Below are 26,351 nucleotides of genomic sequence, written 5' to 3' on the forward strand. Positions count from 1 at the left end.
TAGGATATTGGGAGGAAACCAGAGTACCCTAACGATGCCCACGTGTCCCAGTGAGCGACCACGGTACCCTCTCATACAACCACTGCCGATCACGAGGATCAAACTCGGGTCGGAGCAGTGACAGGCGAATGTTTTAACCCCTAACACCAACCACCACTGCTATGTGAAGGTCTTGTAACTGCTACACATAACATTGGTATTGTGTTTTGATTTTTCAATGAAGATAAAAATGAGATGATATATCCTTTATATGAAAATAATTCATGTTCGGTTGACACTGGTCAGATTTGAACATAAATTATTTACATCCTCATTCAAAACACAATACCAATGTTATGGATAGCAGTTACAAGGCTTGCGCATTTTATTGACGACATTGCTCAACATTTAACCTTTACTAAAAATATGCAATGCAAACCAACACAGAACCGTGGGGATCTGGGTTAGAATAGGTCCTTAGTACCCCTTGCTTGTGGTAAGAGGCGACTAAATGAGGCGGTCCTTTAGATGGGACCGTAAAAAACGAGACCCCGTGTCACATCAGGTGTGGCACGATATAGATCCCTCCCTGCTCAAAGACCGTTAGCGCCGAGCATAGGCCTAAATTTTGCAACCCTTCGCCGGCAATGGTGACGTCTCCGTATGGGTAAAAAATTCTCGAGCGGGACGTTAAACAATACACATTCAATCAAACCAACACGGAACCGTGAGGGGAGTCTAGCTGCAGAACTGTAGCTCTCTGAGAAAATCTTGGGACAGATCAGAGAACTACAGATTCACCCCTTATAAAAACCTTCGATTTACGGCGGAGAAAAAAGTGTGAACGTTGTATTCTTACATCGCCGTCTCATAAATGTAATATCAAAAAAAAAAAAATTACTAACATATTATCCTACTATATTTGGGTCTTAACATACATTCAAATATTCATTAAAGCCCAATGTGATCCGAAAATTCGCAGCTTCAATTGTACATGTAGCCATGTTTGGTAGCCAGTCAATTCGAAATCTGTTGTAATTTGTATTTATTTATAATATTCAACACGAGTGATGTATTCAGTAATCATTTATCATAAACATGAATAATTAATAGAAATGAAAAAGATAACTAATTTTTCTAAAGGTAAAAAAAGTATTACCAATGCTACAAAAGCCGTCTGGTCCCTTACACTCCATTTCAATACTGGAGTGTGAAAACAGAGTGGAGGGGATGGGGAACAAACTTATAAAAGCCGTGAATTTAGTTCAGCTATTATTTAACTGAATTGGGATGATTTCATCCAAAAGATTTTACTAAAAATATTTGTGGGAATATTAGTTCACACAGATATTAATGTTTCAAAAAGAGTAAAAGTGTGGAATGAACTGGGGTCCGAATTGACTGGCCACCTAACATGGCTACGTCAACAAACGAAATCATTTGAAGCCGTGAGTTTTCGTGTCGTATGAGGCTTTAATGTATGTTTGGACAACCGTGCGCATAGCTCTTCTGGTCTGTCCCAAATATCTTCTCGAAGAGCTAGAGTTCTGTAGCTAGGAGTAGTCTTGAGCTCGAATGATTCTATATATAAAGTCATTATCCGCTAACTAGGTATTCATACTCGCCGGGTAAAAATAGAAAAATGGGTTTGAAAGGAAGTCGTTTAATTTCTAATTATAAATTTCCTCAACCTGTAATAAATATATTTATACACCAAGAGAAGTGTGACCAACGTTAGTTATTAATTTTCTTTGGTTTCTGATGTTATATGGATTGCACATTTCATCCAACCATTCATAGCCAGCACATTCAAGAAACGACACAGCGACCCCTTGACAATGCATGTATACTATATGCGGAAATATGACGACATGGCCTTTGTTCGTAGGCTTTGCTCTTTCGTTGTCCTTTTATCATCAATGATAAAGAATTATGATTAAGCTCAGTGTAATTCCTAATGAGTTTTGGAAGCCTTGCAATAAGTGTGACAGAGCCGTCATAACGATATCGGTTATTCTGACCCAGCTATTGTAGTCTCCAGTCAGGTCGCTGGAGAACATTATCAATAATCAAGAAGACAAGAAGAATCCTGGTGGAGTATTGCTTCACATTTATAAGTACAGCTGAAACGCGCGTCGGGATATTGGAACCGGAAATAGAGGTTTGTTGGTTGTTCTATGTCACTCCTACTGAGACATCACCAGCTTTAGGGGAAGTTACACAAATTCTGACTTGTGCCCTGCACTTAATACGGCGTAGCAGTGACGGTTCTTTATCGTGCCAACGCCTACCGCGATACGGAACTCGCCGGGTGAAACGTGGTATTAAAGCGAAAGGTTACGGAATATCAAACAAGACAACAAACATGGTTCACCCAAAAAGAATCCTATCAATCAATTTAAAAACTTTATGTAAAAGAGTCCTAATATGTACTGTTTGTGTACAAAGTACCGAAGCTCTCGCTGTTTGCCGGGAATTGTGGGTATCGGATGACCGTTCTGAAATGTGAAAAGTTCAATAAAGCAGTTGCAAATGTAACAGTAAAACAACTTGACGCAAGCGTCAAAGATATCAGGCCGCAGAAGATGAAAGAAATCATTCAATTTTTTTTTAATCGGACCACTCTGACGATATGCGTTTTGTATATCCCTTTAGGACAAGAGTTAATTGTGAAGTTATACTTCAATTAAGATATATCAATTACTATAGTAAGCAAAATTAGTTAGCAGTTTTACACAAAAGGATAAGGAAAAGACATTATACATACATGTTTATGTTTGGATTTTTCATTTGTCTGGACTCAATCCCCTTTATCACCTCAAGACCACTTGAATATATTGTAAGGGGTCCGTGTTTGCCCAACTCTCTATTTTGTATAGGAGTTATGATATTGATCATTGTTCGTTATCTTCACCTTTCATTGTAGTCTTGAATCCACAAAACACTCTTTTTGTTTTTAATGAACTACTAAATAGATAAAAAAGTAATAAATTGAATAAATTATCAAATCAAGCGCACTGTAAATATAACACTCTAATGTTTATCACATTGTTCATGTTCACACTTGATCTATTTCTAGAGATTGTACAACTCGAAGGCAAATATTTACAATAACTTCAATACGTATTGCATTAATTTTGGAAAATGAACATTAATCCCGCAGAAACGAAACCATTATAATTCCGCAGAATCGCGTGCATAGTTTGAGATGGACGGCCTGTAATATCTGGTGAATTAAACTAGATCTATGAAGAACATATCGGTAGTCAAACCATCATCTCTTGACATTAGATACGATCTATACCTCTATATATGACAAAATCTAAGGTCTCAAGATTTCTGTTCTTTCAATCAGAAATCATCTCAATATTTTTTTTATTAGTTTCAATGAATATTATGTTGCTTTAAATGTTGAGCAAATAAAACAGACGTTTGCCCACTTTATCTCCTTCATCATTTCACTTAACTGTGTGTCACACCGTGCCATGTACGATGAAGGATAACGACCGAGAATTTCCGATTGTCTTTCGCGTCTTTTCCGCTGCGCTTTTGTTGTGTGCCTTAATTGACGAATGTCTACAGTTTGTAAACGTGTTAATGTGCAGCAATCAGCTGTTTTATTTCGTCTTCATGTCGGCAATTAAGTAGTATGTGTCATGCAATCAGTCTTGTTTTGGTTCATTAAGGGATAGTTTATGTGGATCTTCCAATAGCTCTCCTACCACAGCTTTCTCATAACTTCTAATATCAGGATATTATGTTTATCATCAAAATAGGGGATCTAATAGAGAACAATCTAGAGGACAACTTTGATACGCAGTCTGATACTAACATGAAAGGTTTTCTTGAAAGACTTTTCTTTCTGGTGTATCAATCTATCCGGTGTTACATTAAAATCAAAGATGTAATGTATTTACATTTTCACCGTGTGAAAGTATGGCAGAATCATATTTACCTTAGGCACAGTCGTCATTGTTTCTGAATGGGCTTAAAATTGGCGTACTTGAACTAAAGTTGCATTTCTTGTCGGTGCAATGTAATTTACGGATAAGCGAGATGGAGTGATATTTTTGGTGAGATATCTGTATTTGAGCTTTAATAATTGACGGAAGAGCTTTAAATATTTTTGTATACATCATTTATAGCGCATTAACATGGGACTTTATGCATTAAAATGTGTTGAAATTTGAAAAATTGAATTGAAATTTTTCAGGACTTAAACTATAAGGTTTTTTTCTCAAGTGATGATGTAACATACCAGATCCAATTGGCCTTCGTTATTTAGCAGCGAACCATTACGGATTGCATTTACAACAGACATTGGGCAGATGTTCCATATCTAAAGATTTACATATCAGGATATGTAGAGGCCACATCACTAACAAAACAACACACAGTGAAAGCAGCTTAAGTTATTTTATCCGTCATTGTTATATAGGTAAGTTATTTTACCCGTCATTGTTATATAGGTAAGCTATTTTATCCGTCATTGTTATATAGGTAAGTTATTTTATCCGTCATTGTTATATAGGTAAGCTATTTTACCCGTCATTGTTATATAGGTAAATTATTTTACCCGTCATTGTTATATAGGTAAGCTATTTTATCCGTCATTGTTATATAGGTAAGTTATTTTATCCGTCATTGTTATATAGGTAAGTTATTTTATCCGTCATTGTTATATAGGTAAGTTATTTTATCCGTCATTGTTATATAAGTAAGTTATTGTATACGTCATTGTTATATAGGTAAGTTATTTTATCCGTCATTGTTATATAGGTAAGTTATTTTGCCTTCGTAGCTAACATTTGTCCCCATTGTAAAAGAATACTTAGAAAATTCTGATCTCCTCTTTACTTCTATCAAAAAGTTATAACTCTAAAGAAGAAAGGTATGTAAAGTATGTTGACAACAGTACCCATTCGCATTTTTCTCGCGCCTTTTCAACAAGTTCGGAAAAGCACTTCGGGTGTACACCAATCACAGGATACAAGATTTGTTTAAGATGGATTGTTTCAATCATCTTGTAACTCAGTGATTGGTAATTAAATTCACTGTTAGGAAACATTACACAATAATTCATTTTCTGTTTTTGCATTTCTTTACTTATTTGCCTTGTTGGAAAGAGGCAAGATTGATTGATTGTGTATTGTTAAACGTGTCGCTCGAGATTTTTTCACTCATATGGATACGTCACCATTGCCGGTGAAGGGCTGCAAAATATAGGCCAATGCTCGGCGCTTACGGCCTTTGAGCAGGGATGAATCTTTATCGTGCCACACCTGCTGTGACACGGACCTCGGTTTTTACGGTCTCATCCAAAGGACCGCCCTATTTAAACGCCTCTTACGACAAGCAAGGGATACTGAGGACCTATTCTACCCCAGATCCCCAAATATTTAGACATGTATTAATATTTTATAACCAGTTCTGTTATCTTAATGTTTGTTTCTTGTTGATACAGAGCTTGTAGGGCAAGTGCTAGATGATGCTAAATAGTGCTAAAAACCCAAATTAGCATTGCCAACAGTCCATGTACATAACTGACATTCTTTGATTTAAACACCCATTTGTATGAGAGGTTATGGTTTTATCTGTTGCTTTTAAAAAAATGTTATAAGCATCATATATGCTGTTTTTACCCTAAGTATTTTTGTTAAAGCTCTAAATTTCAAAAATAATGATGCACCGTTTAGCCATGCATGCTACAAGATATCAATCATGTTGTTGGGCTTTTGTCTGCAATTTCGATGAAAATTCTCCTCTATCACAAACATGCCATCTTAATATCTAGGCAGTTTAAAATGTTAGAAATATTTTAGAGTCCTGTTTGTCAACAAAATGTAACGATGATTGCTATGGGATTTTTCTTGCGAAAACAAGCACAAAACAAGCGCGACTAAAATACACGTATGTCTCGCGTGATATCACTCGATACAGCGAATATTTGAACATTTTCCCCGAAATCCTCCTCTGCCAATTTCCTATCCCACACTTAAATGGAATACTAGTACGTGTCACACATCATCGGTTTCTCACTAGGCGTTGTTACACACCGTCTCTAAAAGATGGAATATCCGTCTTTTTTATGCTTAATCTATTAACCAATATGTTTAATGAATGTTTCAAAATAATGCATGCTACAACTAGAAACAATGATATGACGCGTGTCACATTGCTTGTACCATTATAAGTAGTAAATGTATGTTCATAGTGGGCTAGTTTTGTCTCTGTTTTTATGGATTTTTGCTAAATACCCGGTATTGGGGTTCTTTGACTGTATTCTTCAACAAGTTGTGATTTCTAAACTGTGAATGAATGCGGTTTTGTGTTCAGGGTAATCTGATTTTTTGAAGTTATGAGTTTTGTACTTGAAATACATGTCAATTCACGCATAGTATGAAATCAATGTAGACCTTTGGGGATCCGGGTTAGAATAGGTCCTCAGTACTCCCTTGCTTGTCGTAAGAGGCGACTAAATTGGACTATCCTTCGGATAAGACCGCAAAAACCGAGGCCCCGTGTCACAGCAGGTGTGGTTCGATAAAGATTCCTCCCTGCTCAAAGGTCGTAGGCACAGGGCATAGGCCTAAATTTTGCAGCCCTTCACCGGCAATGGTGACGTCTCAATATGAGTGAAAAATTCTCGAGCGGGACGTTAAACAATATACAACCAACCAACCAATGTTGACAGCACTTCTCATACTTCAACCGTTGTTAAAAACCATTACCATTTTCCGTGGAAGACGGTATATGTACTGTGTGTAGTTGAAATTTCTTTCTGTCTCTGGACTATGCATTTCCTCTCAATAGTGATTGATATATGAAAATTTACAATATCTTCAATGATTGAAATGCTGTTTTTTTTAAAAGGGGGAGATGCTAATGTTGATCTAATTTATGTAGAACTTAATTTTACAAATTTTACAATCTTAAAAAAATGAGAAAACGAAAAACAATCTCGTGTGGAATTATATTCTCGTACTTTTCCGGCACACGGAGAAACAACCTCGAGGTGTCTTTTCCGAGCTTGCCGGAAAGACCGGAGATCGTCTCTTTGATTACACTTAATGGTACTGACATTGTATTTTTTGAAGCCAGTTTTAAGAACATTTCTATATTCTAAACATGTTTACATAATTTTGCACTTCCATATATGATTGTAACAACTGGTACAGCACCCACCCCCTTTCCCAATTTATAGCCCGGCCGTATAAATTTTTATGTAAACATGTCCTTATGAATAGAACGTACAGGACTCATACATGTGGTTTAAGTGACAATTTCCACGCCTGAAAGATTCGATTCGTAAACAATTGCTTTCACGAACATGTACTGGAAGGTAATGGAAATTTTATATGTGTGTGTAAAAGAAAAGTACTTTGCACTATATTTGCATTAACTTCCCGTGTATACATGCATCTATTTTACTGCGTAGCGTGCCTCTTTAACATTTCGAAAGATTTTTTAAAAAGCAATGATATCAATGTTACATTTTACTAGGAGTATAGTTAGTTCTTGGTTTGTAGATACAGAAGTCACGACCATTAAACAGCAAACAAAAAGAAATAAAGAAAAAGTAAAGATAACGAAAAATGATCAATCTAAAAAGTAAATTCCTATAAAGAAAACAAAATTAAGAGTAGGGCACACACGGACCCCTGGATACACCAGAGGGGATCAGGGCACTTATTCACAAAATATCTTACAACTAAGCTGAAAAAATAATTCTGTCTGATAATCAAATACCGATCACAAGGTCATAAGTATGTATTCAAGTTCTATAAACCATGGATGCACTTTACATATTAATTAAGAAAGTCTACAAGAAATGAAAAATAAGGAAATTATCGTGTTTATAAATTTTGATCTTAGTCGTACGATATTCTATGAATAGAGTCACGGGTGCCTAGGGGAAGTGAACATCCTCTGTCGACCGGTCACACCCGCCGTGAGCCCTATATATTGATCAGGTAAACGAAGTAATCCGTAGTCAAAATCATTATCTAAAGAACGGCTTTACAATTGGTATGAAACACGTCAGACAGCATTTGATCTATGGACAGTTTGTATTCGTAATATTCATCAGCAGTAGCGAAACAATGAAATAATGCATAGTTGACAAAATTTATTGCTCTTACAAGGAGTTAATGTATATCTATATAGATAAGTTAATCAGTAATTCATATCGACATACACAGGACTCTAATCGATTCACTCTCTGATAATTCTGTATCACTTTCCAAAACTGACTAGTGGGAAGGGTGAATAAAAGTTGAAAATGCGAATAAAGTCAAAACTATTTACGAAAAATATGTTTGTGTTAGATTAGAAGCAACATATGCACATAATGTAAAATTGTTATGTGTAAATCTACAAATCCCGGGAGACGGTTTCTTTGCATTCGTCATAATCCTCTTGAACTTAACATTATTCGGATAGATGGGGGATCCTTACTCCGATATTTTAAATTCCAGCCATCTGGATCATTCAACTAGCTTTGCATGATTTTTTGTTTGTCACATTGCCCGATGTTTTGTCTTTGATAAACTTGTTAAGTTTCAATGGAAATTATCCCATGCTTACATTCTTTTTTATTCCTTTATAATATAATATAAACAACTTAGACATTTAGTCCTAAAACATATATTTTGAAAACAGATTTTTTACTTCTTTTTTCGTTTTGTTTCTTTATTGTTGAATGTTGGTGCTTTTTATCTAGAAATAAAACGTCTTCATAATCGGAAAATAAAAACAACCAAGGCGTACTTATTTCCTGAATGATATGATTTTCTGTGAATTTGTGTTAAATTAAAAATAATCCCAAATACCCAAACACACGTTTGCAGTAATTCCCAACCCACTCTTGTATTTAAAAAAAACCCCATAAATCACACATTGCATGCACCTCATTCAAAAACGAATGTTGCGTATTTGTAAAATGTTACAATATGAAAATAATGTTTTAACTTTTGTCTGATTACGCCTTTAACATGATTAGCTATTCACTTTTGGGTTATGACAAATCTCATGAAGTGACCGGAATCTCCCCGCTGGATTCCTTACAACGAATTTCGTTTTTAATATCACAACAAACTAGATGCCTGTATCGAGGTTATTGTTGTTTGCTATGTTCCATTCTAGGGGTTTTCACTAGAGTAGAAAAGAAACCAGTCTTTGGTGATGTGCCACGACTTCTGACGCATGTATGACTCTCACGCCCGTAACAATAACGGTTCATTGTTGTATCTTCAACTTGGTAGGTCGTAGTAATCTTGAGATTTTCTTACGGACGATTTTTCGTAGGGTAAATGTACGAGTAGCGCTCCATTTCTTTAAGGTACATTATATTCCTCCAATTCAATGTTATATCTTAATAAAGATATCAGTATTACGGTATTCTATGAATGAAATGAAATAAGAAACTCAGTAGAGTCAGACCGCGGTCGTTGAGATACGAAGGAAAATAGTTTCATTGATTAAAATCAGATCCTTTGATCCGCTTACAGAGATCGCTACATAAGTAGTGTGTTTACTTGTGAGCGGATCAAAGGATATGATTTTAATCAGATTGTTTTTACACACATTCTGATCGATTGCAATTTTTTTTTTATTGAATAATTGATATAAAATTTTGAAAAACATTTCGAACTCGTGTGAAAATACAAGATATAATATTGATATACTGAACGAAATATTCAGATGACCATATTGTCGAAAAAATCTGTGTCTTATCATAGGAAAATGGAATTCGGATCAAACTCGTTAATCATGTCATGTTGTAAACGCACGAGTGTGATGTAAGCACGGACATTTACCATTCGATTATCTGTAATTATTCACACATTTATTTTTTAATTGTAATCCGTAATCAGAGTTGAATCATCACTTTTTCACAACTATAGCATAAAAATGCGTAATGGCCAAAAACAGAGATTGTGACCCCTTCGCTGGGCCCAAAATATAAAGTATTTGGAATAATTTGTTGCATCAGTTATTAAAATTTCAGCGGTCTGCTTTTAATCTGTCTTATAGATCCTTAAAAACGCGACTAGCATGGAAGTTTCATGAAAGCATTCCCCCCCCCCCCCCCCCGGATTTCCATACCTTTCTAAATTGGGCCGGTGTTGTATAGCAGCCTTTCCCCCTTAGTAGCTTTACTCCCCGGAAAAATGGCTATATAGTAGCCTTTCCCCCTAGGGGGAAAGTCTACTATATATTAGATCTTCCCCCATAGCAGGGTTACCCCCTCACGTTTTTGGTTTTGATTTTAGAAAACAGATTATGGAAAGTCAATCAGGTTTTGTACAACAAGTACTGATATTGCATAGATCTGAGTATCGAAGAGTGTATGTTGCCGATAGTTTGAATGTAAATACATGTATTTTCATAGAGATACATTTTAGAGATATACTTTACGGTATTACTGAGAAAGTATAAAACATACGAAATTATATATAAATTCATAAAAAGCATTTTGTGGAAAACAAAGAGTAAGCCCACTTACAATGTATCAGAATAAATCTTTATGTTCAATGATGTTCTGCAGTCTTAATTGTATCGTATCTTGAATTAACAAGAGTTCAATAGGCCTTGACGGTCATCTGAGCCCATGCATGGACCTGTCTTAAAGGCTCTTATATGCACAATCCCCCAAAGCCTTTACAATTGAAACGTTTGGTAGACTGCATTATGTAACCTCTTTACAAAAGCATTCAGTGTTCAATATCTCAATATATTTTGGCAGATTGATAGACGGAATTTCATACAAAGCAAAGCAGAGTCTTTCCCCCAAAGTATTACTCGGGTAGGCAGCATCTTGATCACCTCATCTTTTTATTTATCTAGTTTTCATATAACATCAAAATAACTAGACATAAGGTTTTAAGCATTATAAACATTAACTCTCTTTGATCATTTAACCCCCCCCCCCCCATCCCGAAACCCTGTAACCTGGTTTACAAAATAAACAATTTTGTTAGAGGTTTCCCAATCTAATTAGACTGGAGGTTTCCTTGCCCATCATTACTATATGCTCAATTTGTCTGTTATTTGCCTAGTAGTAAAGAGTTTTGAAGGAATTGTCATTAAATGACTAATATGGCCACGCCCAAACTCAGGAACCCCTGCCCCGGGGGTCATGAAATTTACCATTTTGGTAGAGGCTTTCTGACTCATCATTACTATATATTCAGTTAGTCTGCTATATGCCTAGGAGTAGAGAAGAGTTTTAAAGAATTGCATAAATTTTACAGTTTTTATCCCAACATTAAGGTCAATTGGGATGGTGGGTCATGAAATTTACGTTTTCTGGTTGCCTTCTCCTTCAGATGTTACATATCAAATTGGGTAAAGATTGGTCCAGTAGTTTTTGAGAAGTTGTTTACGCTGGACGGACGATGGACAATGGACGACGACTGACACAGACCAATAGCAATAGGTCACCTGAGTGACCCAGGTGACCTAAAATGTTTATTATAAATGGTATTTATAAGATGTTATGCTGAGTTCATTTAAGACTTTAAACTGTATCGGAGAACAGTTACGTAATTTATGTTCGAAAAACGGCTCCTCAAGTAGCAAGGTATTAGCATTTTACAAGGAGACAAATTAGGGAGAAAATTAGTGAATCTCTTATATTCACCTTTAGATGAATATTTATAGGATTTCCAGTTGCATTCTAGAAATGAGTTTGAAACATTCAAGAATAATAGCTTTTTCATATTATTTGTAAAAGAATATTAACAAAATAAAATCCATAAATCAGAGAGAAACGCACATGAATGTATGTGCAGGACTGCAGTTTTAACACTTGAATAATTCTACCCTACAATTTTATAAAATTGTTATATAAAACTTGAAAAATAACGAGAGGCCCATAAGCAACATTGCTCACCTGAGCAATAAACTGGTCCTAGCAATAAACAAGCTTGAGCAAAACTATCATTATACTAGTACTTTGATTCAGAATTTTTTTTAAAGGTAACAACAAAAAATGCATTATTTGATTATTATATCCCCCTGTAGAGGCCCTATGACTCATTTAAACAGATTTAATCTAAGAATGCTTTGTGCCAAGTTTGGTTGAAATTAGCCCAGTGGTTTTGGAAAAGAACATTTTAAAAAGTCGTCAATGCATTTTTACTATTTCGCTGTTATTGTGGCCCTTCATTTGAATAACCTTGAATCCCCACTACCCCAGGTAGCTTTGTGCCAAGTTTGGTTGAAATTGGTCCGAAGAAGTCGAAAATGTGGAAAGGTTACAGACGGACAGACGACGGACAAGAGGTGATCAGAAAAGCTCAGTTGAGCGAGCTAAAAACGTTTTAGGAATGCATATCAAAAATCAAAACTTTCCCAGATTATTCTTCGTATAGGAATGAAATATGATGACGCTGTCCATCTGTCAGATTCAAAATAAATTCATCTATGGATTGTATTGATTGATTGTATCTTGCTTAACGTCTCACTCGAAAAATTTTCACTCATATGGAGACGTCACCAAGATCGGTGAAGGGCTTCAAATTTTAGGCCTATGCTCGGCGCTTACGGCCATTGAGCAGTGAGGGTTCTTTAGCGTGCCACACCTACTGTGACACAGGTCATCCATTTTTAAGGTCACCTCCGAGGACCTGTGACATTCACACCTGATGCCGAGCGTTTGGCGATGGAACTGTCACTACCTGTTTTAACGACTTAGGTGTGTCGCGGCCGGGATTCGAACCCCGGGCCTTCCGCATGCGGGGCGAACGCTCTAACCTCTCAACCACTGCGGCGGTAATTCATCAATGGAGAAATTTTGTAAACCAATATGTATAAATCAAAGTACTGACAGTACAGCTGGGACTGAGTTCCACCGCCTGGAATAATTACGATTATATCAATAACATGTTCACATCTATTAATCCACCAATGACCCGGGAACAGTTGGGGGAAAAGTTTCCTCTTAAAAACATCTAATTCAATTGAAAAATCTCACTCCCCCCTAATGAAGTGTAAAGAATTATGTCTAGCGAGAGAGCGAGTTGATTCCTTAGTAGCGGCAATTTGGAATCAGGGGTAGGCAACCAACAGAATTGTACAATTTAAGTTTACTCCACTAACTGTATGAAAAGTTTTTGTGTTAATCAATTGGAGAGAGACAATTTTGATTCCTCGAACGATAAATAATTATCCGATAAATTAACAAATTCTGAGTTGCCTAAATAGGTGCTGTTTTACAAGCACGAAATATTCTGATTTTACATTCTAAATACGTATATGATTGTTTTACATAACATTCGACTGAATGAAACGATGTTTGTTGAATCAATGTATATTTCCAAAAATCCCAATCAAGGGAATTCGGAAATTAAATATCCATTTAGGATATAAAAGAAATGAATAGCCAGAAAAGGATTAATTTCAGAATAGAAAGAATATGTATGGGGATGGTCCGCCGTAAACGTAACCGGAATGAAAAGAAGGGGGAAAATCTACTATATAGTAGGTTTTCCGTGGGGGTCATCTGGCTATAAAGAGGGGGAAATCCTACTAGATAGCCACATTTCCGTGGGGGAAGATCTACTATATAGCCATTTTTCCGGGGGGGGGGGACTACTATATAGCCATTTTTCCGGGGAGGGGGGGGGGGGAAAGATGGCTAGGGGGAAAGGCTACTATACAACACCGGTATAGGTTTCGCTTAATAGACATTCAGTAACAAAAGAAAGGGAAGAAAAGCGTGAATAAACTTAATTACATTAGACAGTCGCGCATACTTCTTGCGGATTTTATTTTTGGAGTGGCCCCTGCGCCGTGACCTGTGGGCACTAGAAGGACTGCTCCAGATCCCGATGCTCATTATGTAGAAAAATAAACATACCTTTCCTTGATGCAGAATGTGTATTTATCTTATAATGATTTCCCCAAACTCCCCTCAGAGGGACATTCTTCAAACTCTCCGTCCGTCGATAGGATATGCAATAATTTGGACATTTTCGACGCTGAACCGTCCTCTGAGGAGAATGACTACATTTGAGGTTATCGTTCGTTAATCTTTGTTGCAATACGTAGAATTTCGTACAGGTTAAGAGTAAGCTTGGTCAGGTCAAAAAATATTTTTTAAATGGTGATAATGAACATGTGATGTAGTTTACAACATTCACCAGTTATATTTACTATATCGATATATGTATAGTATTTCGCCTTCTGAAGTAAAATACTTTCTAATTATCATTTTCAATATAAAATGTAACTTAGTATCTAAAAGCTTACACGTGAAAGCGATAAAAAATTTCAACTCTTTCAAAGTTTGTGATTTGCTAAATGTGTCTCTGTTGACGCTAATTCTTGAAGAAATTTCTCGTTTGAACTTTTGAGCGTGTAATCAATGGGACAGCAGAATTTCTAGCTTGGTCTTAATTACGGAACACGGACTCATAATTCAAAAGAATCCTTCAAATGTAACAAGAATTTATGACCGAAGAGGAAAATGCCTCGTCTCTCTCTCGATCGGCTTTTAGTCATTTGTCGTGAATCCAAGTATTACGCACGAGCAATTGTCAAGTCACGTGTTTCCGTTTGTCATATTAAAAGCAATATATAGAGTCAGCAAATATCCAGGGAACTTGTTTCTCCGTATTTAATGCAAAAACAATTACACAGAACATGTTATTCACTGTTTTCGGACAGTGAATATATTATTTCAAATCTAGTTACATGTACTTGAATTGAAATTCTAAAAAAAAATGTCGTCTGATTTGTGAGTGATTTATAAATATTTCATCATATCAATGGAAGCAATGTGCATCAAAACAATGGATATCTAATTGAACTTAACAATCATTATTATCATTTACAACTAAATTATATTTATAGCCATCTTATTTTGTGTGTTCGCAGGTATGAAGACCGTTCTCGAAAAAAAGATGGCGTGCCCGTGCACATAAAGCGATCCACGATGTATGGGTTATTATTGGAATCAGTCGAAATATACTTGAAGGAAACTTATGGTGACGATGCGTGGGAGAAAATTCGGAAGTTGGCTCGCGTGGAGACGATGGCATTCTCAACACACAAAAGGTACTCCGAAAGCATCATTCCTGACCTAGCTCGAGCTTGCTCTCTCGTTCTAAATATTGAAGAGGATGACATCATGGATGCCTTCGGTGTGTCGTTTGTAAGTTTTGTGGGTCAGTATGGTTACGATAAAATTTTGAGTGTACTCGGCAGAAACATGCGTGATTTCCTCAACGGACTCGACAATCTCCATGAGTATCTACGCTTCAGTTACCCAAAACTCAAACCCCCGTCTTTCTTTTGTACAAATGAAAGCACAACTGGCTTGACGCTTCATTATAGGAGTAAAAGGAAAGGGTTCGTCCACTATGTTAAAGGGCAAATTCGGCAAGTGGGAAAACTGTTTTACAAAGTGGAAATCATCATCGATGTCGTTAGTCTAGAGGTGCAGGAAAGTACGACCCACGTGGTCTTCAGGTTACACTTCGAAAACAACGCTTTCAAAGAAGAATTGGTGAAGCAGCAAGCATTCGCTTCGAACTCGCTCCCGTTGAATAGTAGTGTATTTTTTAACCTCTTTCCGTTTCACATTGTCTTTACTAGGAGTTTTGAAATTAGAGGAATCGGCTCTGGGATTGCTGCAGTGTTTCCATCAGCAAAAGGACAAAAGCTTCACGCTCTTTTTTCTTTGACCCGTCCACTTATCGGTTTTAATTGGGATATGGTAAGTACACGTATAAAAGTTTTTATTTTAACCCCCCCCCCCAAAAAAAAACCCCCGTCGCATCAAATAAATATGGTGATTGCCGAAGTATATAATGTTGTCTTTCTTGAGAAGCCTTTAATACACATGATTTCATCTCTATGTTTATAGACAGAATTTGGAAATTCGAATATAGATGTCTGATAATTTACTTAGAATTATCTGGGATATGTGTTAAAGGCTATACAAATTCTGTCGGAGAAGTGTAGCAAGTATATATTGAAATTCAATATTGCTTTTCCTTTGAAAAAAAACGAAACAACCAGCTTGTTTTACCCTTTTCTTTTTTGGCATCCCATGAAGAATATTTTACTCATTTGGAGACGTCACTAGTCGTAGGAAATACATGTACCTATTCATAGCAGTAAGGGTTTTCTATCGTGACAACGCTTGCTGTGAAACAAGAGACTCTTTATTTCTAAATGTCTAGCGTTTGGTGAGGGAGCAATCATGACCTATTTTTATATCTTATGTTTGACAAGATCTAGGTATGAACGGTGCTCGAACCCGCGATCTTCTGGTCACGAAACGAGGATATAAACCACCAAGCCACGTCGACCGTGTTTTACACAGTAGATATTGTGTTTGATAAGTTAGATAACTTCTGTCTAATTAGATACCTGTATATTTTATTACTAATTCATATATATACATGTATCTATGCATAACATTCAATAATTGTAACTGCATATCATGATACATTTGAAAATTCCTATTCCAAAAATCATTTGATATATTTCAAAGGAATGTCTTTCCTCTGTGGAAACAAGATAGACACAGACGGTTCATTTTCTTAGTAAATCTTTTATTTAGCTCCTTAGTATTTGTTGGAATCGGTTGTTTGGTACTTGTACATATAGTTCCTAGAGAAGGATGTTTCTCCAACACTAAGTTATTATTTTAGTTTGGTTTCATTTTTGGCCATACCCAGTGCACAGTAAGACCAAATTGGATTATTTATTAACCAAATTGTGAAATCAATTGTCACACTGTATAAACACATATCAAAACTATATTTTCCCATTTGCTAACGATTACAGATTTTACAACATACAAACAACGTTTTCGAACTGATGTCGTACAAGTCTCTTAAGCGCTCAGGATGCCCTTTTGAAGAAATTGCGAGAGAAGCATTTAAAAAGAGCAATGAAAACGATAAAAAGGAGAATCCTTTGAGCCCCACGGACACTCTCAGTAGTGACGGAGCCGATGGTAAGTGGAGATGGAATACACTTGTTAATATTTGTAGAAAATTATAATCAAGGTATATTATGTCTAAAGAAAAAATGGACAGATAGATTAATCAATGAAATAATTAGTTTTATCAACAGCACTGATCGAAAATAGGTTTGTATGTCTGTAGATTTCATTGCTGGTTTTAAAGTGCCTTGTGATATTTTTCATTCTAAATGCGTAAAGTTGTTCTAATTATACGTTTTTAGGACATGATTACAGTGTGTAGTAATTTATTCTTAATCAAAGTACCCCAAACACTCTCCGATATATAGCTAGAATTTTACTTAGTGAGTGGTTTATTAAGCGTAAGAAAGTGATTTCTTTTCAATAATTATGGATACAAAGTTTTGATTGTTTGTATTGTTGGGTATATAAATATCGGAATTTACCAGCTATGCTTACACTATCTCTTTGCTTCCATTGTTTATATATCCAAATAAGGTGAACAAGGTAGACATTTAGTACTTAAATGTACCAGTTGTATTTGTATCTAGTATGAACAGAAAAGACTTTTACGATGCAAATAACTGTCCATTCAAAGCAAGTTTTATTTTGAAGTTATTATGAGTTTTAAAGATATCTCAACTATCAAAGGGGTGTTCTTTTAAATAACATTGGTGAATGAAAGGTGGATATAGGGAACAGTGATCAATCTCTTAACTCCTATAAGCAATATAGTAAGGAAAATTGGGCAAACACAGACCCCTGGATATACCAGAGGTGGGATCAGGTGCCTAGGAGGAGTAAGCATCCCTTGTCGACCGGTCACACCCGCCATGAGCCCTATATCTTCATCAGGTAAACGGAGTATCAGTGTGACAAGAACGGCCCAGCAATCGGTATAAAACAAGTCGGACAGCATTTGACCCAACGATAGGTTGCATTGGCAAACTAGATCAAAACAACCAATCGGCCATAGAATTTGCAAAATGCTGACTTTAAATGAGACTGTTGAAACCCCTGTAACATCAACTTCTTTGTCAGTAGCCTGCCTCGACAAGCTATTGCTTATCGAATCAGTTGAAAGACGTTAACGCCGTATGCAGATGACAATGGAATATTGCTACATTAATATGGGAAGTTGACGATGGAAAAGCTGAAATCTTCCCGTTTGTCATGAAGTTGTTAGTTTGCCGTTAATATTCATTTTTAATAATGAAACTGGTTTGGAGGACTCTATGGTGTCTTTTACTTCGAGTTCACATGGACATATAAAGTTTGTTCTTTGTGTATGGTCGACAGGTCAGAGGTCTCCAGGGAACCCCTAGAGCTACCGGTCTTCATTTATTTATTTTTTCCCTTTTCCATAATTCTAAATTTATTACCACACCATAAATTGAAAATTCAAAACGGACATTTAAAAAAAATAATTAAATATACCAAATATTTTGAAAATTTCAGAATACGATACTCTAATTTCAAATAGTTTATCGTGTAAATCAATTATGGATTCTAAAAAAGAACGTTTAGTAAATTTGAAATCGCAAAACTTTTCTCAAATCAACAACATCAAAACGTATGACTTTTCAACACTTTACACGACTATTTCTTACGATAAATTAAAGACTAGACCTTTTGACTTCATTTAGCGCCTTTCATGTAGCCTATATTTTAGACTCGCATGTATAATTAATGAAAATTTGAATCATATTTGCAATCACAATACACCCTGCAACAACTTTGCTCAGAAACATGAAAAGGTTTATGATTTCATGAATTAAAAATTGTTAATTATTGAAAATAATTATCATTTTACGGTCATTCGTCCTTACCTCCCAGATATATAGGGATAGCTGCAGTGGCAGTTCAATGAGAAAATCAATTAAAGTCTTCATTAGTATTATTATTATTATTTAGGAACATAATTTCATCAAGTTTACTTTAAAGATTAATTTTACGATTGTTCATGAAAAGTTTCTAACTCAATGGAATTTATGTACACTATTGAATAAAACATTAAGATCAGTTCTTGTGATTTGTGAAGCGTACCAACTTCACAAAATGAATAAAGAAATAGACCTACAACATTTTAACAAGTTATAAAATCAGGTTAATGATTTTTCTTTGTGTTGAGACAGGATTGGTCAAGATTAATTTTAAAGATAATGAGACTTTGGGCTTGTTTGTAAGTCACTATCTGTATGATGTGTTCCCTAATGTTTGTTGTCGGATTTGTTCTGTTCACGTCTCAATGAGTTTTTCCAGGAGATCGGGATTATTTTTGATGCGATAAATAGAAAAGCTTCGATAAGTCTAATCATTTTTGCGAAAAATTTGATCTCGTAAAAGAGTAAATATGGTGAAATTGGATGACTAGTCGTCGGGTTTGAGTGACGTTATACCCCGAGAGTGCTAGGTGATATAACACTTCTCAGACCAGAACACTAGTGAGCCTTCATTACTCTGAAGAATTATCACCTGTGTGCTCGGCTTAATCTCACGAGAATGTAGCAACACAACAGAGACGCACGCACTCACAAAATTCAGGATAAAGTTGGCCAAAAAAAGGAAGAATAAAGTAATCCCCCTCAACAAGGTAATGGCGCAAGTATATATTGGAGAATTGACTCATCATTGATGATATCATTACTACGAATATATTAGATACTAGTAACCTAGGTCTTTGACTCTCATCTTGAAAGGCTATAGTAATGACAGCGTACCATGTAGTACAAATGTACTGTTTCATTTGAATCCTTCCCACAAGACATTCCATTCAGTTTTTGGAAATCGATAAAGTTCTACAAATTACTATGTAAAGTTGATTTTCTCTTGCGCTACTACTCACTGACCCACCCCTCTCCCAAAGCAGCGTTCCAATGCCCCCTCTTCAACTCGTTGCGAGGAGGTGGTAAGCATTTCGTGATTTGAAAACTAGCTCCATGAGCTTTATTTCAGTCGTTCGAGCGATAAAAAGAAACCTTTTTCTTCTTCTTTAGTTTTCCTGAACCATATCGTAATTAAGAAATTGTGATAAAATTACTGATATTTAAGAAAAATATTTATTAGAAAAACTCTATAGATTACTGTTGCGTGTTTACTCAGTACGAAAGTGAAAACTTGGTTGAGAATATATCTAATGTAGAATGTCGATTTCTACCTTAAATCTGTTGAAATGTCCCGGAGGCTGGAGTCTTTGTCCAAAATCTCCAATACACAAGATTCCAGACAATACATAAACATGACCCAGTCCAATAAATAATTCACGCTTCACTCCAGACATTGTCAGCTAATTTCAATGGCCAATTAAGTTGTCAGATATTGAATACAAATGCATCTATGTATAATTCCATCTTTAAAAGTTTCCACTAAGCGAATAGCCGGCGCATTCAATTTCCGCGAATCGACATTTTCTTTCCACTAATTTTTTTTTTCATTTCCGTGAATTTTTTTTTTTATTTCCGCCAGTATCCAATTACAGGTACTTATGTACCATCTTTGATGAATTCTTTTATTATTTGCTAAGACAGCTTTGTGACATTCCTGTGAAGACGGCAGTTTCTTTCGAGCTAGGAAACTGTAACTATTCCTCCTTAAAGTCGTCGTCATCAGCTCTTTATTTAAGGGGATATATTCTAATGGCTCATACAGTGAGAATGGTTTATTTCTTTTACAATCACCTTAACTCCTGATCTTCAAAGAACGAAATGAAATAGTTATAACAATGAGAAAATGTTCTACAAATATTGCGAAATTCGTGTCTACAAAATCATCAGGGGCTTTGATGCTAGGCGGGGGTCTGTGGTTTTTGTAGTGAAAACGTAAATATTTATTGTATTTAGGGATACTTGATGCAAAAAATATATATGGATGTATAAGTTGATATATATCTTTTGGCTTAGTTTGGTTGTAATAAGTACAAATATAAAGTTTCTTTAAAAAATAAAGTTGTAAATTTTCTATGACGTTCAAAGTTGAAATATATCACCCTTCAAATGATTTTGGACTCAACTGAGAAATCATGGAAATAGATTACATTCGATACGGTAGATTGTATTCAAGTTTTTTTTATACAAACATGAATTTAGTTTTCATCTTTGTTTCTAGCAAGTGTCGTGAAAAAGTTCTTGTAAAGTGAGAGCTGGTTATAAAGATCACAGAAACTTCTTTCAAATATGAGTGAAAAATTCTTAAGAGGGACGTTAAGCAATATAAAATCAATCAATCTATCAAATATTTAATTCTAAAACCCATTGTCTCTGACTCAAGGACTTTGCTATATCGATTACTATTGAAAATCTTTTAAGATATATATATATATATATATATATATATATATATATATATACTCCTGCACATCTAGTGCAGAAGCTATACTGTACATTTTTAATCAAATAATTATACCCAAAAATTAAAAAATCTAATAAATGTATGAGTAATGATGATAATCATGACTCAATTATAAACACAAAAGGTTGTCTTTAATCAGACAATGTGTCAAAGTCGGCGTATTACTTTTCCGCAAATTTTGAAAAAAAAATGTTATTTTTACTTTTCCGCAGAAAGTGTTGTTACGTTTCCGCAAAAATACACAGCTATTATTGTAGCCATGCATTACGTTTCCGCAAAATAATATACAGGTAATATTGTACCCACGCATTGCGTTTCTGCAATTTACCTGTGGCGACAAGTTCAACTCATGTGATTATAAGATCTTATGTGTCTGCAGAATCTAAGACTAGATTTCCACCACAAATTTGTGTTTCTCTCTCTCTCTCTCTCTCTCACGAAAAATCATAATACAAGTTCTATTCAATCTGTACATATTATGTACTTTAATTATACTATATAAAAAAGTAATGATAAAAAAAGTTTCCACCAGAAATTGGGCAACAACTCCAGATATTGGGGAAAATCGCACTACGAATGGACCAGAGTCTTTCATGCCCATTTCAATTCTCGATTCTCTTCCCCAAACCTAAATATATTTGTATTTACGGACATGTTGCAAAAAACCCCAAACAACAACTTGCATCAAAACGATGTCTCTGACAGCACCAGCGACAGTATGTAAAAGTGACAAAAAAACCTTGATTTTTTGTGTACAGAATATGCGTAATGAAAGGTGCAGATAACGAGCAGTGATCAATCTCATATCTCCTTTAAGGAATACAAAATAGATAGTTGGGCAAACACAGACCCCTGGATATACCAGAGGTAGGATCAGGTGCCTAAGAGGAGTAAGCATCTCTTGTCGACCGGTCACACCCGTCGTGAGCCCCATATCTTGATCAGTTAAACGGAGTAATCCGTAGTCAAATGAGTGTGTCAAGAACGGTCTAACAATCGGTATGAAACATGTCAGACAAATAGGTTGTAGTGGCAAACCAGATCATTATAACAACCATAGAATTTGCGAAATGCTGACTTTAAACGAGACTGTTGAAATCCATGTAATATCAACTTGTTTGTCAGTAGCGTGCCTCGATATAAAACATGAAGTTTCCTGAATTAATTTTTCAAGGACTGTTGGGTACAAATTTGGTGCCTGACATGCAATATGTTCTGGCACCAAATTTATATCTGTACAGTTTAGAACATTTCATGCAGTGATACTGCTTAGAATTAAGAATGGATGTTGGTATTTTACACAGTGCTGTGTGTTGTATTGTTAAAATTTAAAATATTTACGGAATTGTAATACCATACTTTTCGCGGAATACCGGTAGTAAAAACAATCTGTGGAATCGTAACATGTTTTTGCGGAAACGTGTTGAACTGGTCAAAATCACGTAAACAAGGTAAAAAGGACAGGTAATTAAAAATCCAGAATTTTATATCATGGCCATGACTTTGTAAAGGAAAGATATTAGAGTTCATGCTACTACATAACCATGAATTAAGGTGAATTAGCTAAGATCAAAGACTTGCAAACATGTTAGAAATATGTACATCATACGATGGAGAGGCAAATGAAGTTCATATTTAGCACAAAAGTAACTAATGATTGGACAATGTGTTACGACCCTAATCCATGGTCTTTGCTTCAATCAAAGTCAATTATAAGGGTTATAAATATATTTAGACCAGGAGGATTCTCGAAAGGTTAAACTGTTGGACAAGGAGTCATCAGACGAGGAAGAAGGATACCACATTCGCCTCAAGGGTCAGATGATGTACATGATGGAATGGGAGTGTATTATATTCCTAGCCACGCCTATGTAAGTTATAACAGGTGATGTACATGGTGGAATGGGAGTGTATTATATTCCTAGCCACGCCTATGTAAGTTATAACAGATGATGTACATAATGGAATGGGAGTGTATCATATTCCTAGCCACGCCTATGTAAGTTATAACAGATGATGGGCTGAAAGTGTATATTCCTAGCCACGCCTACGTAAGTTATAATAGTTGATGTACATAAAGGAATGGAAGTGTATTATATTCCTAGCCACGCCTATGTAAGTTATAAAAGATGATGGAATGGGAGTGCATTATATTACTAACCACACCTATGTAAGTTATAAAAGATGATGGATGGGGGTGCATTATATTACTAGCCACGCCTGTGTAAGATATATAACAGATGGTGGAATGGGAGTGTAATATATTACTAGCCACGCCTAATTAAATAACATCTGATTAACATAAGTTGTGAAGGTGTGTGGACATCGGTGATTAGATGATGTTATTATAAAATTTACTGCTGCGAAATGTCTCATCACTATGTTGTCATTGATCTTGCTGGACTAGAATTTAGTTAACCAATCTGTAAATAATGTGAATGATTTTTTTTAGGTTGGAAGACCCTGATGCAATGTTCCGGGCTGGGCTGTATATAAATGATCTCAGTATGCATGACTCGAGTCGAGACTTAGTTCTGGCTGGGACCCAGCAGTCAGCGGAATTAAAGCTTGCCCTGGATCAGGTCAGTGTATAGAAAAATCAACAATGCCAGGTAACGTGGGGCCAACTAAGTTTATAGTAAAACATGAATATCCCCAGGACCAGGTCAAAGTATACAAAGTTAATAATACTGGGTAACCCAGGACCAAGCCAGTGTATAGAAAAATTAGATGTACAGTGCCAAGTCATTGTATAGAAAAATGAAGTATATTATATACCCAGGGCCGCCCAGTCAGTGTAAAAAATATATCCAAGACTAGGTCCATATATAGAAGAGTAAAATATACCCACGACCAGGTCAGTGTATAGAAATATACATTATACCTAGAGCCAATCAGGCCAGTGTACAGAAATATACATTATAGGTCAGTGTACAGAAATATACATTATACCTAGAGCCAATCGGGTCAGTGTATAGAAATATACATTAAGCCTAGAGCCAATCAGGTCAGTGTATAGAAATATACATTATAGGTCAGTGTACAGAAATATACATTATACCTAGAGCTAATCAGGTCAGTGTATAGAAATATACATTATACCTAGAGCCAATCAGGTCAGTGTATAGACATAGACATATACCTAGAGCCAATCAGATCAGTGTATAGAAATATACATTATACCTACAGCCAATCAGTGAAGGATCCCCTTCGCACGATTTAGGATTTTGAAGTTTAGGCAAAGTTACCCCTCTTATTATTCATTTTAAAATTTTCCTTTGCTTGTCAAGAAACTGTGAAATCAACTTCTCTGGCTGCCCTCTTCCCGTAGCGTTGATGCTACAAGCCGAAAATGAGCAGTGTGCATAGGAGGTAGTCCTATGCACACTGCACATTTTCGGCATGTCACAATGAATCGACCTGTCACAAGGGAAACCTACAACTGGTGACGTCTCAATATGAGTGAAAAATTCTCGACGAAACGTAAAACAAGCAAGCAAGCAATCTTCTGATTCTTTGTCAGTCATAACTTTTAAAAAATGAGTGTATTTGGCTTTACTTTTAATACCGAGGTCTGATCATTTAACCCTAGCTGCTCAAACATTTGAATCAACCCATAGTCCTAAACCTTCCACACCAAAACTTAAATTCAACACCAACTGGAAATTTCAAAATAGACCGTACTAGTTAAAATACTGTACAAAATGTTTTCACTGAGGGGCGTAGCATTGTGAAGAAAGAAAATGTAGACAACTATAAATAGGAAACAGTTGCCTATCTTTACATAATATATTACATCGTTACCATATACTATATTACATCATTACCAATCCCGTGGGGATCCGGGTTAGAATAGGTCCTCAGTACCCCCTTGCTTGTCGTAGAAGGCGACTAAATGGGGTGGTCCTTCGGATGAGACCGCAAAAACCGAGGTCCCGTGTCACAGCAGGTGTGGCACGTTAAAGATCCCTCACTGCTCAAAGACCATAAGCGCCGAGCATAGGCCTAAATTTTGCAGCCCTTTACTGGCAGTGGTGACGTCTCCATATGAGTGAAATATTCTCGAGAGGGGCGTTAAACAATACTCAATCAATCAATCAATCAACATCATTACCATGTTAAATACCACTCTGATTCCACGCACAGGTACTCTGAAGTTGAAATAAAAAATATGCTGGAGTTCCTCATTGACAATATCTTCGTGGTCTTTGGTGATCAGGTCTTCCAACAGTCTGTTGAAATTCCCATGGGCACAAATTGTGCTCCTTTGTTAGCTGACCTGTTTTTATATTCCTATGAAACAGAATTTTTTCACAAAATCTCTTGCTTTGACCTTGAATTCGACATTTAGATATATCGACGACGTTTTATCTATTAACAATAATAACTTTCATTCATATGTCGATTCGATCTCTCCTTGTGAACTCGAAATAAAAGACACCACAGAGTCGTCCATTTCTCCTTCATATTTAGATATTTTAGTGAAAGTAGATATCAACAGTAAACTAACAACTCAACTTTATGACAAACGGGATGATTTCAATTTCTCCATCGTCAACCTCCAATATTTATGTAGCAATATTCCATTATCACCTGCATATGGTGTTTATATATCTTGACTGATTCGACACGCAAGAGCTTGTTCTGTGTATGGTAAGTTTTTAAATCGAGGCAGGCTACTGACAAACAAATTGATGGTGCAGAGGTTTCAACAGTCTCGTTTAAAGTCAGCAGTTTGCAAATGCTATGGTTGTTATAACAATCTAGTTTGTCAATACAACCTATCATTGGGATTTCCAGATTGAGTAGATTCCCTGTTTGTTTTATCTAAATGTATAATTAATTTTTAATTTGATACATGTAGATTACTTATTGTGAGAGGGTTTTCGTTTGTACGATATGAAATGTGAAGATAACGAACAGTGATCAATTTTATAATTCCTATAAGTAATACAAAATAGACAGTTGGGCAAACACGGACCCTTGGAGACACCAGTGGTGGGATCAGGTGCCTAGGAGGAGTAAGCATTCCCTGTCGACCGGTCACACCCGCCATGAGCCCTATATCTGGATTAGGTAAACG

The 26,351-nt window shown here is 35.9% G+C and overlaps 1 protein-coding gene across 17 annotated transcripts in view; it reads left to right on the top strand.

The window, feature by feature from the left end:
* Positions 1-26,351, top strand: part of LOC125646664 (soluble guanylate cyclase 88E-like) — a 62,857-nt gene that overhangs the window by 23,824 nt on the left and 12,682 nt on the right. For 4 of the 17 annotated variants that reach the window (XM_056140254.1, XM_056140258.1, XM_056140259.1 and 1 more), the window contains 5 exons: positions 4,193-4,417; positions 14,863-15,703; positions 16,783-16,954; positions 23,004-23,139; positions 23,721-23,850. In XM_056140254.1, the coding sequence (XP_055996229.1) occupies positions 14,921-15,703; positions 16,783-16,954; positions 23,004-23,139; positions 23,721-23,850 (1,221 nt within the window). In that variant the 5' untranslated portion in view covers positions 4,193-4,417; positions 14,863-14,920. Of the gene's footprint in view, positions 1-4,192; positions 4,418-4,734; positions 4,759-9,123; positions 9,239-10,726; positions 10,787-14,862; positions 15,704-16,646; positions 16,680-16,782; positions 16,955-23,003; positions 23,140-23,720; positions 23,851-26,351 lie in introns of those variants that run through there. The other 13 variants (XM_056140243.1, XM_056140253.1, XM_056140249.1 and 10 more) reach the window with 10 other exon arrangements.

The sequence above is a fragment of the Ostrea edulis genome, chromosome 6, assembly GCF_947568905.1.
Source record: "Ostrea edulis chromosome 6, xbOstEdul1.1, whole genome shotgun sequence".
In the NCBI taxonomy this organism is placed as follows: Eukaryota; Metazoa; Mollusca; class Bivalvia; order Ostreida; family Ostreidae; genus Ostrea; species Ostrea edulis.